Here is a 17,999-nt window from a genome sequence, read left to right on the forward strand (position 1 = left end):
GCTTTAAAAATCTACAATTACATTTTCAAATTGGCATTAGTATAGTTAACTTAAACATTTTCTAGTTTGCTTGTTCAACAATGCAAGTAAATTCATTCTTTCATATACTGAGCTACAAAACAGCTCGGGTCATTTCACAAATAAGAGTCTTCTGTTAGAGGAATTGTGTTGAAAATTCCCTGATTCGTTAAACACCGCTCAATATATTATGCTGACCAACACTTGATTCTCTCAATCCCAGTGTATGTAGAAACAGGAGGGACGCATTTCATGGAGAACAAAAAAAAAATCAAAAATATAAACATATGCTCGAACATTTGTCACCCTCCAGAAGCAGCTGTCAATTGGTGCAAATAAGATTATTTGGATAAAGAATGTCCAAGGCATTAGCAGCTGTGGAGAAATAAAATACACTAAACATCAATGTTTATCCCTATTTCCATGAGGGAGAGGGGAATAAAAATAAAATTTACTAGTCAGTGTTGAATATTTACATCTTTAAAAGCCAGAAGAATTAGATGGAAATTTAGTGCCTCATAAAGAGAAGCCATTTTGTTCTAGAATAGATGCATCATGGGAATTACAGATCCACATACCAAAAGGCACCACAGCTTCATTAAGACAGACAACCTGACAAAAAAAAACTATTGTTAGGATTAATTCCAGAGGGCCAAGTTTTCCTTTAAAAAATAATAATAATTTGATGTTGTATTGTACGCAGTGCTAAGGCGACCAGTCAAACAAATGTTCTAGTTCACTTTGTCCTGGAATATATAGAGGTTGTTTGTGGCGGCTACTGCTATGATATTCTCCGACGGATGCCACGCCGTGTGCAGAATCTTCTTACTGAAGTCCAAACTGTCAACACTAATTTCGTCTTTCTTCCTTTTCCCACCCATGCACACTTTTCGAGGTTTGAGAATTGCTCTGGGCTTGCTGTTTTCCCGCGATGCTTCCAGTGTGACGTCACGCTTTGTGTTGCGGTCGAACATTCGGAAGAAGTTGTTGTAAGAGCCTGTCATGATCACACTGCGAAGCACAAGAGCACAGGGGGAGAGAAAGGAAGGCTTATGTTTCTACAACTTCAAGAAGCACCTCAACATTCTTCATGCACAGGTTAGGCTGACTGGCCTGTAATTATGTGTTGATCCATTCCTCCCTTTTTAAAACAGTGGGATAATGTAAGTAGTTCTCCAGCGTCATGTCCATAGCCAGAGAGGATTGGGAAAATGATAGTCAGCGTCTCCCCATTTCCTCTTTTGCTTCTCTTAACACTTTGCAGTACATTTCACCCTGGCCTGACAATTTAGCAAATTTCCAAAATGCTAAATCACCCAATATTTTGTCTTTCACTGTAGTTACCCTCTGCAATATATCACACTTGCTCTTCCTTAATTATATTTACATCTGTCTGTTTAACCTGCTAAGCATCGTGGCCGGGATTCTCCCGGCTTGGTCGAGCAGCGCAGGGGGCCGGGAGACAACAGCCAAGCGGCATTTCGGAGGTTCGCGACCTGCATCCAGCCGGCCGTGCATCTCCCAGGCGCTTTCTTTTAGCGCAATCACCTCTGTGCCAGAAATCGTCACGGAGCTGATTATCATATGGAAATGTCATGGAAATTGATATTTCCATATGATTAGCGGGCCCGGGACGGTATTCCTACCAGTGGGGTTTACAACTGCTCCCCACTAATGGGGAACAGGCAGTCTCACCCCGCTGATGAGGACAGAGGCCATTGTGGCCCCCCAGGGAGGTCAGGGGCAAGGGGGATAGCACCTTGGTACTGCCCACTGGGCACCGACCAAAGGGAGTGTGGAGGTGGTGGGGGTGACTGGGGGTGCAGGGTCTATTGAAGTGACCTGCCGCCACTTTGCAAGCAGGATCGATGGGAGAGGGAAGGAGGATGCAACTGGGGCTGGCCATGGGAGTAGGTATCCTGGCCATTCGGGAGGGGGGGATGGTAGATCGGGGCTGGCCTGGGGGAGGAGGTCCATTTGACCAGCAATCCGCGAGGGAGGGGGGCGGGCGGGAGGCCTGCGATTGGGGTGGGGGTTGAGGGGAAGGCCAGTATCAGTGGCCAGCGATCAGAAGGCTGGCAATGGGGTGGCCAGTGTGCATGCGCCGATCGCTGCACTGACAGATCGGTGCATGCACAGTGGCGCGCTCAGCACTATGCTGCCAGCTTCTCGGGTGGGAATAGGCCCCACCCACCACTTTTCAGAGTGAACTACACTGAGGCACTCTGCATTGCTTAGAGTGTTGGAGATTCATTCTGCTAAATGTGCCCAAAAAATGGGCGGGAAATACTCCCGCTTTTCCTCCTGTTGTGCACTTAATTTTGTTTTGGGAGAATCCTGGCCTTTATCTTTTAGGCTGCACTACCAATACTCTTTTCCCATAGTGTACTTCTTCATATTTCTGAACATCTGTTTCTTGCCTTCACACCTATATCCTGTTTGTATCAGTCCTCCATCTGCTGCATTCATCCTTACAGTTTGCGGTGCCCCTCATTTTCTAATTGGTGTCAGTGGATTTCAATACCGTGCCTCGGCCAAAATTATTTATATGAATTAATCACAAGGTCTTTACAAAGCCACTACTCATATCCTACTGGGCAACATTTACCCTACCCTTTCGTTTCTGACCTTGAGCCATTTCTAAGTGGCTATATTTCCCCTCATATTATGGAGATTTTTTTTAAACAAATCTCTTGTATGCCGCCTTATCAAATCTCTCCTGAAAATTCATGTACACAAGATCAGCCAATTTTCCTTTATCTATACCTCATGATTTCCTCAACAACTGATCTTCCTCTTCTGAAGTTGGAATTTGACCAGGATATGTTACCTCATATCAAATGACCACTCCATACACGTGACAATGAATGTTTTTCAGTATCGAATGTCACAGTGTAGCTTGGTCCTATCCCCACCAGAGTGCAACTCACATTATTGCAAAAGTCACTGCTGCTGGTTAGGAGTGGCAATCATGGAGGACCTTCTGAAGAAGGGATACTGAGGCCAATGGGTGTTGAACCAGAGACCTTCTGCTCTGTAAGTTTCAGTGCTACAGTGGACAGTAAACATATTCACACAGCCATCTGGAGATCACTCTTACCTGTTATATGTGAGCACATCAACTAACAGAATGCCAATTTCCAATTTATTTTACACAGTATAGAGGCAACTGAAGTAATTGCACTTTTTTGCCTATGAAAGGATTAGTTAAATGACAGCTCCAGTCCAGGTAGAAAGGGTAAGCAATGCAGACTACTTCACTGCCCTGTTGCTTACAGTCAGGCAAAGTCAAATCGAAGACATCACCTACCTGTCAGAGCCATTCCACACACATTCAAATTTGTCAAAGATGCAGTCGTTTTCATAGAGGGAACACAGCTTACTCCTCAGATATTCATGCACCTGAAAAAAATACAAACAGCGTAAAAACAGGGGTTAAGAATGACAAGTGTTCCCTTATATTTATGGGTAACAGCGATGATTTGTTTAATGACTAGATATTAAGGGACAAATTGTGGAGCCTACACTGAGCTCCCCTCCGCTCCCCCAGTCACCTTGCTGGGTATCACACTTCAGGCACAACTCACCATTCCTGGTCACCATTAATGTGTGGACTTTGACAGTGAATGTTAGCAAGCTATTTACCATGGCCAATCATTGGTGAGTGCAATCCCGTCCCTATGCAAAGTCCAAATGTACTCATTTCCAACAGAGTTCTCTGCATCAATCCGCCATGGTAACACTAGCCCAAGGTCGCTGATGATTATTTATTGCGCCTCAACTGTTGACTGAGATTAGTGAGCTCATTTCAGGAATTCAATCCAGAAACTTCTTGCTGTACAGCTCAGCTACTCACTTAGCCAACTTCTGCAGGCAAACTCACCAACTCTATAATCTTATAAACAATGATCAGTATTGCAGCGTCCTATGATAGACACTGTTCTGATGCATATTTTTGTGTGTCTGCAAAGCACAATATCAAGATTATATTACAACAACAACCTGTATTTATATACTTTATTTATAACTTTAATGTACTAAAATGTCCCAAAGTGCTTGACAAGAGCATTAGAAAGAAAAAATTGACACTAAGCTGCATGAGGAAATGTTAGGACAGATAATCAGAAGGTTGGTCAAAGAGGTCGGTTTTAAGGAGAGTCTTAAAGGGGAAAGGAGAAGTAGAGAGGCAGAGATTTAGGGAGGAGATTTCAGGGCTTCGGGCCTTGGATGGAGGGGCTGTGAATGGTACAGTGATTAAAATTGGGGATACTCAAGGAGTCAGAGTTAGCAGTGCACACATATCTTGGAAAGTACTGGGGCCAGTGAAGAATGCAGAGATAAAGAGGAGTGAGGCAATAGAGGGATTTGAAAACAAGGATAGGAATTTTAGAATCAAAATATTGCTTAACAAGGAGCCCATGTAGGTTAGTGAGCACAGGGGTGATAGGTGAACAAGATATGGTTTGAATTAGGATGGGTGCAGAGTTTTGAATGACCTCAATTTTACAAGGGCAGAATGTGGGAGGTTAGCCAGTCGTGTGCTGGGATAGTCAAGTGTAGAGGTAACAATGGCTTGGATGAAGGTTTCAGCAGCAGATGAACTGAGACAGGAGTAGGGTCGTGTGATGTCACAGAGAAGAAAACAGGCAGTCTTAGTGATGATGCAAACATGAGATCAGCAGCTTATCTCGAGATCAAAGAAGACAATAAGGTTCAGCCTCAAACACTTTCTGGGGAGAGGGGTAGATTCAGTGGCTAGATAATGGAACCTGTGGCAGGGACTGAAGGCAATGGGTGCAATCATCCCAATATTTAATTGGAGGAAACTTGTGTTCATCCAGTACTGGATGTCAGGCAAAAATCTGAAACAGTGCAGCAGTTGAGAAAGGTGGTGCTGAGGTCAAACAGGGTGTTGTCAGTGTCCACTTGAAATCTGAAGCTGTATTTTCAGATGATTTCACCCAGGACCACTCGTGGTAACAGTGCGGAAACAGGAAGTCAGTGCAGGTGATTTTATGGCTATGATTAGATAGGGAAGAATGTAACCAGGGAGGACAGTCCTACTAGGAAAGATCATTTTGCTAACAATATTGTTCTGTTTAAAAGATCTCAACCTCATCTGTTCATGTTCTAATCAGATACTTTAATCCTTTCCAGAAACAAATCTAATCGTCTCCTGAATGCATACCGTTCTCTTCAATGCCTTTCCTTTGATAGTTTAGTGGTTAGCACTGCTGCCTCACAGTGCCAGATTCGATTCCCAGCTTCAGTCACTGTCTGTGTGGAGTCTGCATGTTTCTCTGCGTGGGTTTCCTCCGGGTGCTCCCGTTTCCTCCCACAGTCCAAAAGACGTGTTGGTTAGATGCATTGGCCATGCTAAATTTTCCCTCAGTGTACCCGACCAGATGCCAGAATGTGGTGACCAGGCGATTTTCACAGTAGCTTCATTGCAGTGTTAATATAAGCCTTCTTGTGACACCAGTAAATAAACTTAACTTAAACTTAAATAGTTTATTCCACAATTCTGTTATCCTTTGTGATCAATATATTTCTGGCGATTTTATCCTTTTCTTTGAATTTTCTGATTGTTAACTTGACCTTAGTTCTTGAACTCTTACTGCTCGGAACCATTGTCAGCGTTTAATTAATTTCATATGATATTGGTAAGATGGAAAAGACAAATCCAGGTTATTGCCCTCAGAGACATCTAACAATAGGGTAAAAAAATCACAAGTGCAGGGAAGATAGAAGAAAATATTCCTTTACATAGAGAAGGAAGAACTAGATTGGGGTGGCAGCAATAATAGTTGAATGAACAAGCAACGTCTATATGACACCTTTTATAATCTCAGCATGTCCCAAATCACTTCACAGCCAAATAAGTACTATTGAAATATTTTCATGTAGGAAACATGGTATCCTTTTGATGTACAATAAGCTCTCACAAACAGAAATGTGGTAATGACCATATTATCTGTTTTGGTTGAGGATCAAATATTAACCAGGATACCGGAGAGAAATCCCTTATTCTTCTTTGAATAGTGGCGTGGAATCATTTTACACTCACCTGAGAGGCCATGTGGGGCCTTGGTTTAATGTCTCATCTGAAGGATGTCACCCCTGACATCTGGCCTTGATGATGAGCTAATGCCTAAAGGGCAGGTTTGTACCTACAACCTTCTAAGAACTGAAGAAGTTAGAGCAGGAGTAGAAGCAGGAGTAGGCCATTCGGCGCCTTGAGCCAACTTTGCTGTTTAATAAGATAATGGCTGACCGGACTTATCTCTACTTTCCTGCCTGTGCCCCATAACCCTCAATTCCCTTATAGTTCAAAAAGTTGTCTAACCTTGCATATGTCCAATATCTTCCTGCTCTCTGGGGGGGGGTTAGCCAGTCGTGTGCTGGGATAGTCAACCGTGCTTCCTAGTTCTAGATTTCCTGACTAGTAAAAACATTCTCTCAGCATTTATCCTGCCAAGCCCCCTCAGAATTTTATTCTTCAATAAAATCACCTCGCACTCTTATAAACTTCAATGAGTATAGCCCAACTTGTTCAACCTTTCCTTGTAAGACAACCCCTTCATCCTAGGAATCAATCCAGTGAACATTCTCTTTAAGTCTTCTAATGCAAGTATATTGATACCTAGAGTAAACAGACCAAAATTGAACACAGTACTTTAGGTGTGGTCTCACTAATGTCCATAGTTGTAACAGGACTTGTCTACCATTGTACTCCGTCCCCTTGCAAAAAAGGCTCACATTCTATTCGCCTTCCTAATTACTTGCTGTATCTGCATACTTGTTAAAGAAAAAATGTATTCCTTTCTCAAAAGTTCCGAAGCCATGTGCAGAGTAGACAGGGCAAGCCCTTAATCCATCTCTTTGCTTGCTCCAAAAACCTGAAGCCAATTCATGATCCTCACAAAAGGGACAAACCAAGTTCAAGCTGACAAGAATAGGCATTACACCTGACCTCAAGCTTGGTCCTAAGCTTGATCTTATCCAAAAGGTCGAGAAGTGAGGTGTATTCTGATTCCGAGGTCTGAGTGCTAACACTGACCAAAGCCGAAACCTGGTTAAGACCAGCAACTGACTCATTTCAGAAGCAGACACATACTACAGTGGAAGATTGTAGGGTTGGTCTGAAAGATGGATTTAAGACCCTTTTATATCTGAATCTGTTTTGTGATAAAGGGTAGTGGTTAGGTAGATTCTAGGACATTCATTTGTTTTCTTCTGCAACAAGAGAGCTATCAAAAGGAGAGGAGATAGCACTAATTCAAATCTCGGCAACATCCTGTGAAAATAAATGCAAGGATCACAGAGAAGCAAGTCTACAAAGGCCATAGGGTGGGGGGAGGGAATGGAATGGAACATAACATGGTTATACTATGGTTCCTGGGTGCATAATGAATACTCTTTTGATAATTGTTTTCAGCAACAAAAATTAGTGAATAAATTTATTCAGTGCCAATCCATTCCAGTGCCAGTATTAGCTGCAGAAATCACTGCGTTCGAGACTCTTATCCACTAGGGCACTGGACAGAGTGACAAAGCTCATTTACCAGCAAGCAAAACCCTGACCAGGGGAGACATGATGGCACCTAACAAGCTCAATTCCTAGTTGAATTGAGGTCATGATGTGAAGCTGTTAAGTAGTTGTTTAAACAAAGAATAGTTATATGGGCTTTTCTGTAGCCTTATTTGAAGCAGAAGAGTCAGATACACTAACAATAGGCCCAGGTATTTGACTGTGTGAGAAAGGAGATGGCTCCGCAGATATCCATGTTGAAGTGTGCTCACCAAAAAGCCAACAAATTTTGAATGAAGGGGATGTGTCTATTACCCAGGTTACACCAGAGGTCAAAGTGAAACAACCTCAACGGGACATAGCACAATGAGAGACCACAACCAGATACAGCAAGGATGTGTGGAAATGAAAAGCAGAAAATGTCTGCAAGATCCACTGGCTAAAAGCTTTGTCCTACATCAAAGCAGTGCTGCCCTGGGAAAAGACAGCACCACAGCAATGATATCAATGAAGAATCCCCTGTGAGCTGCACAGGTACCAGTTGGCTGTGCTGTCTTCCCCCAGGAAATCAACTTGATCTATGTAGCATGATACAGCATTGCTTGAAGAAAATTTTAGCCTGATAGATCTGTCAACTATCTAAAAGTGGAGAGAACATTTGGGCGGGGGTGCGGTGGAAGAAGGGGAACTCATAAATCAGAAAGCAGTGATTGCACAAAAGGCAATTCGGCCCCTCATGTCTTGCTGCAAGAACTATCCTATTAGTCCCACATCCTTGCTCTTTCCCCACAGCCCAGCTATGTTTCCTTTCTTTCTCAATGATACTATTCACTTCCCTTTGCCAGTGGAATATCTTTCTATTAGCCTTTCCAACAATGCATTCCAGGTTGTAACAGTCTGCTGCTTAAAAACGACTTTCCTCATCTTACTTTAAATGTGTGCCCTCCGGCCGCTGACCCTGGTGCCAGTAGAAATAATTTCTCTTCATTTATTCCATCAAAATCCTCCCTAATTTTGAATATCTCACCCAAACTGAGACTGTGCTGAGGGGCACTGCTGTGAATTCCTAGTACGTAATGTAAGATTTTATTCCTCCAGGAGATTACATTGATCATACACCCTGATTGGATGCAAACTAACCTTGAAATTCTTTTAGATATGACAGAATCCATGGAGAGAATAATCTTCCCAAACTCTCATGCAAGTTACTTAATACCAGCTTGCTAGTCTGCTCAGACAGAAACTTTGCATCAACAAGAATAGGGGTGATTCTTATTAGTAATCCCAGTTTCCATTAAAAATCCTGTCACTTGCAGCTCCCGTGTGCTGTGATACATTATAATCAGGCATTGATGTGCCTCCAAATCCCTCTTTAGACTCCTTTTTAATATCCAATACCCATTGGTAAATACCCAGGCTTTCTGGGATGTCAGATTGTTGAAACCAGAATTGTCCCTGGATTGGATGGTGAGATGTGTTTGCGGTGCTGTGTTTGCGGTGCTGTGTGTGTGATGACATCAAGCAGTTTTGCTGCCAGGGTCCAACATTCAGTGCCAAGTTTGGGAAGGGAGGCAACTGGATGGAAGTTATTTGCTGATATTGCTCATGGGCTGTGTAACAACAGGAAGAAGCATCGAGTATTAATCTGGCCGGCTCTGAGTAACCACTCGCATACATTAAAAACTTGGAAATATTGAAAGGGACTGACTAAAATGGATAAAGTGTTTTGGGGTCGACCACAGGCTCACAGAATTGAGCAACTGCTGAGAGTTTGCTCCTTGATGAATATGGAATAAGATCTTTTATTATATTGGATTCCACATTGCAGAATTACTGGAACTTTCACCTATTTAGGTTGGGGCTGAATCATTAAGCTTTATGATTTCCAATCTTATCTGATCCAAAGCTTGAATAAATTTTGATGCTTTAATTTATCCCTTCATTTACTGTATGGTTGGTAACTGTTCAGTAACTATTCAATGATCCATTTAGTTTAACTGTGCCTCATTCATCCCTTACTTGTTCTATTAAGATTAATAATTTGAAAAATAAAACAATGTTCTCCAGGTTTTTACCGTTTTTAGAAAGCTCTATTGTTTTCTTCTTGGTTTTTCATGGACCCCAATTGAAAAACATTGGAAAAAATCCTTGTGAAAAAAGATCTCAAGATGTATTCCATCATTATCATTAAGTGCTGAGTGGTTGCCATGCATTTTTCACAAGTAAAGGAGATTCATACACTTCCTCACGATTAAAGGCCTGTGGTGTAACAAGAGGATGTAGCTCTAGCCTGTTCTCATGGCTGGATGAGGTGTCCATGTGCAGTGGAAAGGGAAGGATGAAAATAAATATTATTTGATTTATTATTGTCACATGTATTAGTATACAGTGAAAAGTAGTGTTTCCTGTGTGCTGTCACCCAGCATAAGTTACAAGGCTCATTTTAACATTGTGGCCTTGAATGCCCCAAGAGCTTTTCCCTCCTGGCCTCTGATTTTGGCTGAACAGCTCCATTAAATAACTATCTACTCCCACTATCTGAAATTCCTGCCCCAATCCCAATGGAAAACCACCAGCTTCCTACTTCTTCGAATTTCACTCAGCAAATACCTGATATGTTTCTAATGGTCTGTTCTCCATGTTCAAGTCCCAGACTTTGACGGTGAGGTAATCCCTCGTCATCATGTACCTCCCGCTGTGGCTGAACTTGACATCCGATATTGAGGAAATGATCTCGGAGAAGAACGACCGGTTGCTGGGATCCTCTGGCTCTTCAAAAACTGGAGATCAACGCAGCCAGAGGGAGAGAAATAAAATGTATGAGTTAGCAGCTCTTCATTCCGAAATCTTCAAACATTCATCGAAAGAACACGGGGACATTTAAAATAATAAACACAGCAGAAACCTCAAAACTAGGAACTGTTCACTCACCTCCGAGATGGCAGCACAAATCCAAACCAAATTAATTCTGTAAGGGTTCCATACGAAACACGTCAAGTTATTCTCAGCTAAAATCTTCTAGATAGTATCAGTCATCAAAGCGCTGTAAACTACAATTCAGTACGAAGCTGACAATCTCAGAGAAGCCACAAAGAGCATTTGTGTAAATTGGGCTGGGGGATTGCATAAGTGGTTATACTGTACTCAATGGTGCTATTCTGAAATTGGTATTTCCACAGGTTGCTACTATCTTTTGTGTGAAGACGTGCATCCTGATTTCCCTCCTAATCGCCCCATCCCCAATTTACGATAGTGCTCCCTTGTTCTTTATTCCTCTCAGAGAATTAGCTACCTTTTCAACATTTTTAACTACTCAATATGCTCAAAGGAACGCAGCTGAGTTTATAAACTGTCCTCTGAATTCAAGTCACAACTAAGATATAGGAGCAGGAGCCTCAGAACCCCCGGAATGGGGTGGGGTGAGGTTTGGGGGGTGGACACAGGTGGCTGCTGTTGGAGAGCATACAATATATACTTTTGGCCAGTGTATTTATTGTCAGATCCAATCACAACTCTCGTTGACTGAGCACTATTTGTAAACTGGCATACCTATTTCCCATTTTATGTTCCCAAATGCCTTCCTTAAGTATATACCATAAAAGCAGATCTCATGGCAGCAGCAGTAGCATTTTCCTTAAGTCTCCCTTAGGGCCTCACTCATTACCCAAGATGAACTAGACAATCTTTCTGTAGACCACTCCTAAAACATTCTTTGGGCACAAACAAAAAAATCAAATGAAAGAGAAATGTTGGTTTCTCCTTCTCTGAAGGAAATGCCCACTGGCCTCTTTTCAAATTATTAGCCCTCCCTAGCCCTCAGGCTTTAATTATTATTTTATAATTAACAATTCTTCAGCATCTTTATTCTAATTTCATCAAGGCTTTAGTAGCTTCATTTAAATTAAAGGGAAGTGGCATTTTAAAAGTTTTCGCATTTTCTTAATATGCTGAAGATTTTATGCTAACTAATACAATATTAGGCACTGAAACTTACCATATCTTAACAACTTGCGTTTTAACGTCATAAAACAGCGCAAAGTGCTTCTCGGGAGCATTGAACAAAATCTAACACCAAGCCGAAGATGGAGATATTAGGAAAGGTGACCTAAGAGCTCGGTGTGAAGGAGCATCTTGAGATGTGGAGAGGCAAAAAAGGAATTCTAAAACCTAAGGCCCAGATGGTTGAAAGCACAGTGGTCCATATTGGAAGGAGCAGGGGATGGAGAAGAGGCCAGAGTGGGAGGAATTAAGGCTTTTGGAAAGCTACATGAGGTTACACAGACAGGGAGGAATAGAGAAATTTGAAAACAAGGAATTTTAAAGTCAAGGTATTGGTAGACCGGGAAGGTCAGCAAGCACTTCCACAGAGCTGAGCAATTGGAAAGATCGTAGAATCTCAGAAGGAGGCCATTCAGCCCATCATGCCTTGACAACTGTTTGAAATCAGGATCAGGCTATTGAGTTGCATGATCAGTAATGAATGGCAGAGCAGGCTTGAAGGGTCGAATAGCCTACTCCTGCTCCTATTTTCTATGAAAGTTTCTCCTTTTCCTAATAGATCAGCAAGTTTTTCTTTTACAATTATACATCCAATTCTCTTTTGAAACTTACTACTAAATCTCCTTCCAAACCCCTTTTCAGGCAGTGAATTCAGATCATAATATGGCAATGTGTATAAAAGTTCTCATTGCGCATTTTTTTATGTCAGTATCTTAAATCTTAGTCCTCTAGTTGTCAACAGTCTTGCCAGTGGAAACAATTTACTTTATCAAAACTCTTCACAGTTTTGAATATCTTTACCAAATCATCTCTTAACTTCCTTTGCTTGAAGGGGAACAATTCCAAATCCTCTAGCCTCTTCACATAAAGGAAATCCCCCAGCACTGGCACCCTTCCAGTGAATCTCTCTCAGTACCCTCTCTAAAGCCTAGGGTGGGGAGGGGAAGAGGGGAATGCAATCATTCGTCATGGAGCCTTCTTACAGACACTTTTGGACAATTGCTTGGAAAGGTTCATTTCCTGGTGTTTTCTAAGCAGCGTGACTCCTGACACAAAAATCTGTGCTGGCAAGTTTAAATTGGGCCATCGGGCATGTAGTCTTGCTCAGAAATGAATTAATGAAAAGCTTTCAATTTGCACCACAGTTCCCTGGCAGAGGATGCTGCAGAAAGTACTGCCAGATAAATTAGCTTATGCAACATGGCTAGTGTAAAAAATGTAAATTTGCTGGGATTTATCCTGGCTGCCTCTTTGTAGCTCACTACAACATTGTGAGTGTAATTCGCCAAGTGGAATACGAAATGTGTGCAGGTGTTTTTTTAAAAAAATCACATAATCTCTATGATATTTGTGTTGTACTCCTCTATTACTTCTCCATCACACATGAATATTTTCAGGCCTCCCCTTAGTTTTTATCACTCATGTAATCCATCAGCTGTAAGAGCCCAAAGCTGTTACATCTGTGGACTATGAGCTGCATTGATTGCAGTTCATGTGGCATGGTTCTTGCCAGTTAATTTCTTTTTCCAGTATCAATCATGGTTCAGTGGTTGTAGTCTTCTCTCCAAGTCAGGAGGTCGTGGATTCAAACTAAGGCTCCATATGGCTGTTTATTTGGTTGTGAGGGATTCCACTGCAGTCTTTGAAGAGGGACAGGGGGAGTTTCTCCCACAGTCCTTATTAACATCTAGCCACAATGACCCGAAACAGATTACAGTACCCGTTCATCCATCACATGGATGCTTACAGTATCAAAGGGTGATGTCAGCTTGCCAACACCCAGCTGGGTTTCTGCAGGAACCATTTAGCTTGTCCCACTGTTCGGTCCTCTCCCTGTAGCCTTGGAAATGTTTTCCCTTCGGGCACGTATCCAATTCCCTTTTGAAAACCACAATGGAATCTGCATCAACCACTCACTCAGGCCATGCATCCCTGATTCATTTTTCCTCATTTTGCTTTTGATTGTTTTGCCAATCATCTTAAATCTGCATCCTCCGGTTCTCGGCACTTCTTCCAATGGGAACAGTTTCTTTCTAGCTTCTCTGTCCACTTCATGATTTTGTAAACAGACCTCGACTGAATTTCCTCTTCCCCAAGGGTAATAGTCCCAGTTTCTCCAATCCATCCACGTAACTGAAGTCCCTAATCCCTTGAACCATTCTCATGAATGTTTTCTATATCCTCTCGGGCAGCACGGTGGCACAGTGATTAGCACTGCTGCCTTACAGTGCAGGGACTCTCATTAGGAAGTATTTTTGTTGGGAGTCATGAATTATCTCTCTAATGTCTGCCACTGCTCATCTACTGTCTTACCTACAAGTCTATATGACCAATCCACTTTGGCCAATTCCATCCTCATATCTTCTTAATTCCCCTTCTTTAAGTTTAACACTGATATTTCAGTCCCCGTTTTCTCACACTCAAGCTGAATGATAACTTCTATCATACTGCAATCACTACTTCCTAGGAGATCCTAAACCTCGAGATAATTTATTAAACCTACTTCATTACACATTACCAGATCCAAAATACCCTGATCCCTAGTTGGCTCCATAACATATTGCTCCAAGAAACCATCCCAAATGCACTCTATGAATTCATTCTCTTGGCTGCCATTTCCAGTTTGATTAGCCCAATTAAATTTGCCCATGATTAATGCAGAGCTCTTTTTACATGCATTTATTATTTCTTGATTTAAACTCTTTCCTATAGTGTGGCTACTTTTCAGGTCCCTGGCGCTGTGAGGCAGCAGTGGTAACCACCGTGCCACCCCATTTTACTCTCCATCTCCTTCATAATCCATGGCTGCTGAAGATCACAACCTTGGGATTTAGCAAGTTTCAGTAATTTCCAGATAGTTATTCCTAAATCTGCAAATACAATGGACAGCAGATATCTGTAGCAATTCTTCTCCATTCCTCCTTTCAATGAAAGATAGGAGGCTCTCTTTCTCTTAGTAGAACCCCAATGAAACAGCAGAAGTTGCTTGCAGAATGTCAATAAGCATAAACTTGGGTGGAGCGCATTGCACATGGTGGACACCTCTGTTTTGTTCCAATGGCACAAAAGGCCCAATGAATGTTACGGCTCATTGCTACATGGTACCCTCAATGCTTACAGGGGTAAGAACTGTGTGACCCATTGTGCTCTGATATTTATGGTTATTTAAAATGAATAAGCGTAAATGAACTGAAAACTTTGGTTACATGGATAGATTGGCAAAGCTGGGGCTATTCTCATTAGAGAAGAGAAAGTTGAAAGGAGAAACTGTTCCTACTGGCGGAAGGGCCGAGCAGCAGAGACACAGATTTAAGTTGTCTAGCAAAAGAACCAGAAGTGACATGAGGAAAAGTTTTTTTTTACACAGCAAGTAGTTAGGATCTGGAATATATTGCCTGAGAATGTCTCAAAGGTAGATTCAATCGCAGCTTTCAAAAGGAAATGGAATAATTATCTGAAGAGGAAGAAATTACATGGCAAAGGTGATGGAGTGCGACTAAATGAGCTATTCTAACAGAGAGTTGGGCATGGACATGATGGGCCGAATAGCCTCCTTATGTGCTGTAACCATTCTATGATGCTATGTAAAGGTAACTGTACACATTTGCAATGTGGACCCGACAATTACAGTGGCAATAATCTAGAAATTCCTGTGCTATAATCTAAATTTGCATGGTAATTTTAACCATCTAGAACAACTAAAATAATAAAGTCTAATTGTATTTGTGGCAGAAGGATCATGTAGTTTCTTCACACTATTTTAGGAGACTCTATGTTCTAAATTTGGATTGATCCTGTTATCTGTATTCACCCTAAACTGCAAAATATTCAGAGGCATCTGTTACTGGAGTTGATTGAGTGACTTAGTAGGTTTCAGTAAATATAGAATTATAGAATTGTGAGCAGACATAGAGGGAATTTCTTATTCATGAAACATTGCTCATTAAGCAGCCTAGTGCTGGAAATCCCCAAAAGTGGACTGCGATAATTTATACTTCACTACAGAATCTAAATATTCTGGAACATTCCAGAGAGAGGCAAGCACATACTGAGAGGCCAATCGCAAGTTGCACAAGGCTTTTTATTGATTTGAAACTTCCAGGAAACATACAAAATAGTTACAATATTTTTATATCTGCAACTATTAATTTTTCAAGGAAGTCTCACTCTTTACCTGGTTATATCTAGATACACAATTTGTTCTGAAACTTACAGTATGGATCAGGTCACAAATAGCTTAATATATGTTCTCTACATGAAGATTTCTATGTTTTTCAAATTGGAATATATTTGATTGGGAATTTAGTTATCTTTCTTTGCCCCAATGGTAAATCTCACTTGAAAGTAAAAAAAGACCAAAAGAATGGATCTGGGTAAACATGATGACCTCAGCCTTGGCTGTAGACACTCTGGCAGCAGTCATGAATAGAAAGGAAATGCCAGTATAAAGTCCATGCAATCACCCAAATCATAGAATGGTAGGCTGACACTGAATAAAATGACTAAGAAAAGCTGACCAATTGTTGTGGAAACCTAACTGATTCATTAATAATCTTCAGAGAAGATCTTGGCTACATGTGACATTAGTCACACATGGTTCAATGTTGACCTGGGGGCACTGTTTCTAAAGGAGTTGATTATTTAGGACTGAGGTAAGGGGCAATTACCTCAGTCGAAGGGTAATGAGTCTTTGGAATTCTCTATTCCAAAAGGTTCTGGGTGACTCCATTGAAGAATACTGATAGATTTTTTGGTCTCTTACAGAGTCAAAAGATATGAACGGGAAAATGGAATTGAAGCCCAAAATCATCCCTGATCATATTGAGTGGCACGGCAGGCTGGATGAGCTGAGTGAATGCATGTAGCATTCAAAACAAAACAGATGAACTGATAGTGCAAATATAAATAAATAAGAACAACCTGATAGCCGTTACAGAGATAGGGCTGCAGGATGTCAGATTGGGACTGGTATATTAAAGGGTACATGACATTTAAGAAGGACAGGAAGCAAAATTGGAGAAGTGGTTCTGTTAATAAAAGATGACATTGGCACAATAGAGAAGGATGACCTAAGTTCAGAAAAACAGGATGTGTTAATTGATGACCTCAGAGTGAAGGCGCCCCTAGATAGCAACAATCATAATCTGATTGAATTCTACAATCAGTTCAAGGGAGAGAAGAGTGGGCCGAAGAACAGTATTTTAAACTTAAAGAAGGGAAATAATGAGGGCATGCAAACAAGAGTTGGCTAAAGCTGACTGGCAAATTAGGTCAATGGAGATGCAGTGGCAGGCATTTAAGGGGATATTTCAGAATACACAGAATAGATACATTCCAACAAGAAAAAATCCAAAGGGAGGATCCACCATCCATGGTTAAATGAGTAAGTAAAAGATTGTATCAAACTTAATGAAAAATCATATAATTGTGCAAAGATGGTGGCAAATCAGGAGACTGGACAGAATATAAAGAAAGCAAAGAATGACTAAAAGATTGATAAGGAAGGAAAAATTAGAATATGAGGGAATGCCAGCTAGAGAGTTAGAAACCGATAGTAAGAGTTTCTATAGATTTTTAAAAAATTAACAAAGTGAGCATTGGTCTTATAGTCTTGGGAATTAATAAGGGAACACCACTGTGCTAAGGGCCACCCCTTCTTGCTTTTGGCAAGAAGAATTTTTAAAAAGCATATTATCTAAATATTGAGAGATTGCAGAGCTCCAAGATCAGAGGGGATTTGGATGTCCTTGTGTGTGAATTGCAAAAGGTCAGTTTGCAGGTACGACATGAATTAGGAAAGCTAATATAATATTATCATAGGGGAATCAAATACAAAAGTAGGAAGGTTTATGCTTCAGTTGTACAGGGCATTGGTGAGACCATATCGAGAGCGCAGTGTACAGCATTGGTCTCCTTATTGAAGGATGTAAATGCATTTGAAGCAGTTCAGAGAAAGTTTACCAGACTAAAATCTGGAATGGGCAATTCGGCGAGATTCTGACCTAGATACATTCAGTCATAATCCCACAGATGGTATTTTCGCACCATTGGCTCCTCAGCCAAGCACATACACCAAATGTTTGAACCTACGGTTCCTCTCGTACTGAGCAGGATTACTGTTGCAACACCACTTTGTAATCATCAGTAGAGTAAACTAACCTGTCTCACGACAAGCTAATCCCAGCTCATGTTCCTTATTAGTGGGTGAACAATCAAAGTTGTCTTATGGGGATTCAAGGTTGTCATGATGTGGAGATGCCGGCGTTGGACTAGGGTGAACACAGTAAGAGTTTTAACAACACCAGGTTAAAGTCCAACAGGTTTATTTGGTAGCAAATACCATTAGCTTTCGGAGCGCTGCTCCTTCGTCAGATGGAGTGGAAATCTGCTCTCCACTCCATCCATCCATCCAGATTTCCACTCCATCTGACGAAGGCGCAGCGCTCCGAAA

General features: G+C 41.4%; 1 protein-coding gene across 1 annotated transcript in view; it reads right to left on the bottom strand.

The window, feature by feature from the left end:
* Positions 1-429: 429 nt before the first annotated feature.
* Positions 430-17,999, bottom strand: part of ppp2r2bb (protein phosphatase 2, regulatory subunit B, beta b) — a 232,351-nt gene continuing 214,781 nt past the window's right edge. Inside the window, exons 7-9 of the mRNA XM_078231655.1 lie at positions 10,160-10,329; positions 3,329-3,420; positions 430-1,029 (exon numbers count right to left, since the gene is read on the bottom strand). Coding sequence (XP_078087781.1) covers positions 750-1,029; positions 3,329-3,420; positions 10,160-10,329 — 542 coding nt within the window. The 3' untranslated portion in view covers positions 430-749. The remainder of the gene's footprint in view (positions 1,030-3,328; positions 3,421-10,159; positions 10,330-17,999) is intronic.

The sequence above is a fragment of the Mustelus asterias genome, chromosome 16 (genome assembly GCF_964213995.1).
Source record: "Mustelus asterias chromosome 16, sMusAst1.hap1.1, whole genome shotgun sequence".
Lineage (NCBI taxonomy): Eukaryota > Metazoa > Chordata > Chondrichthyes > Carcharhiniformes > Triakidae > Mustelus > Mustelus asterias.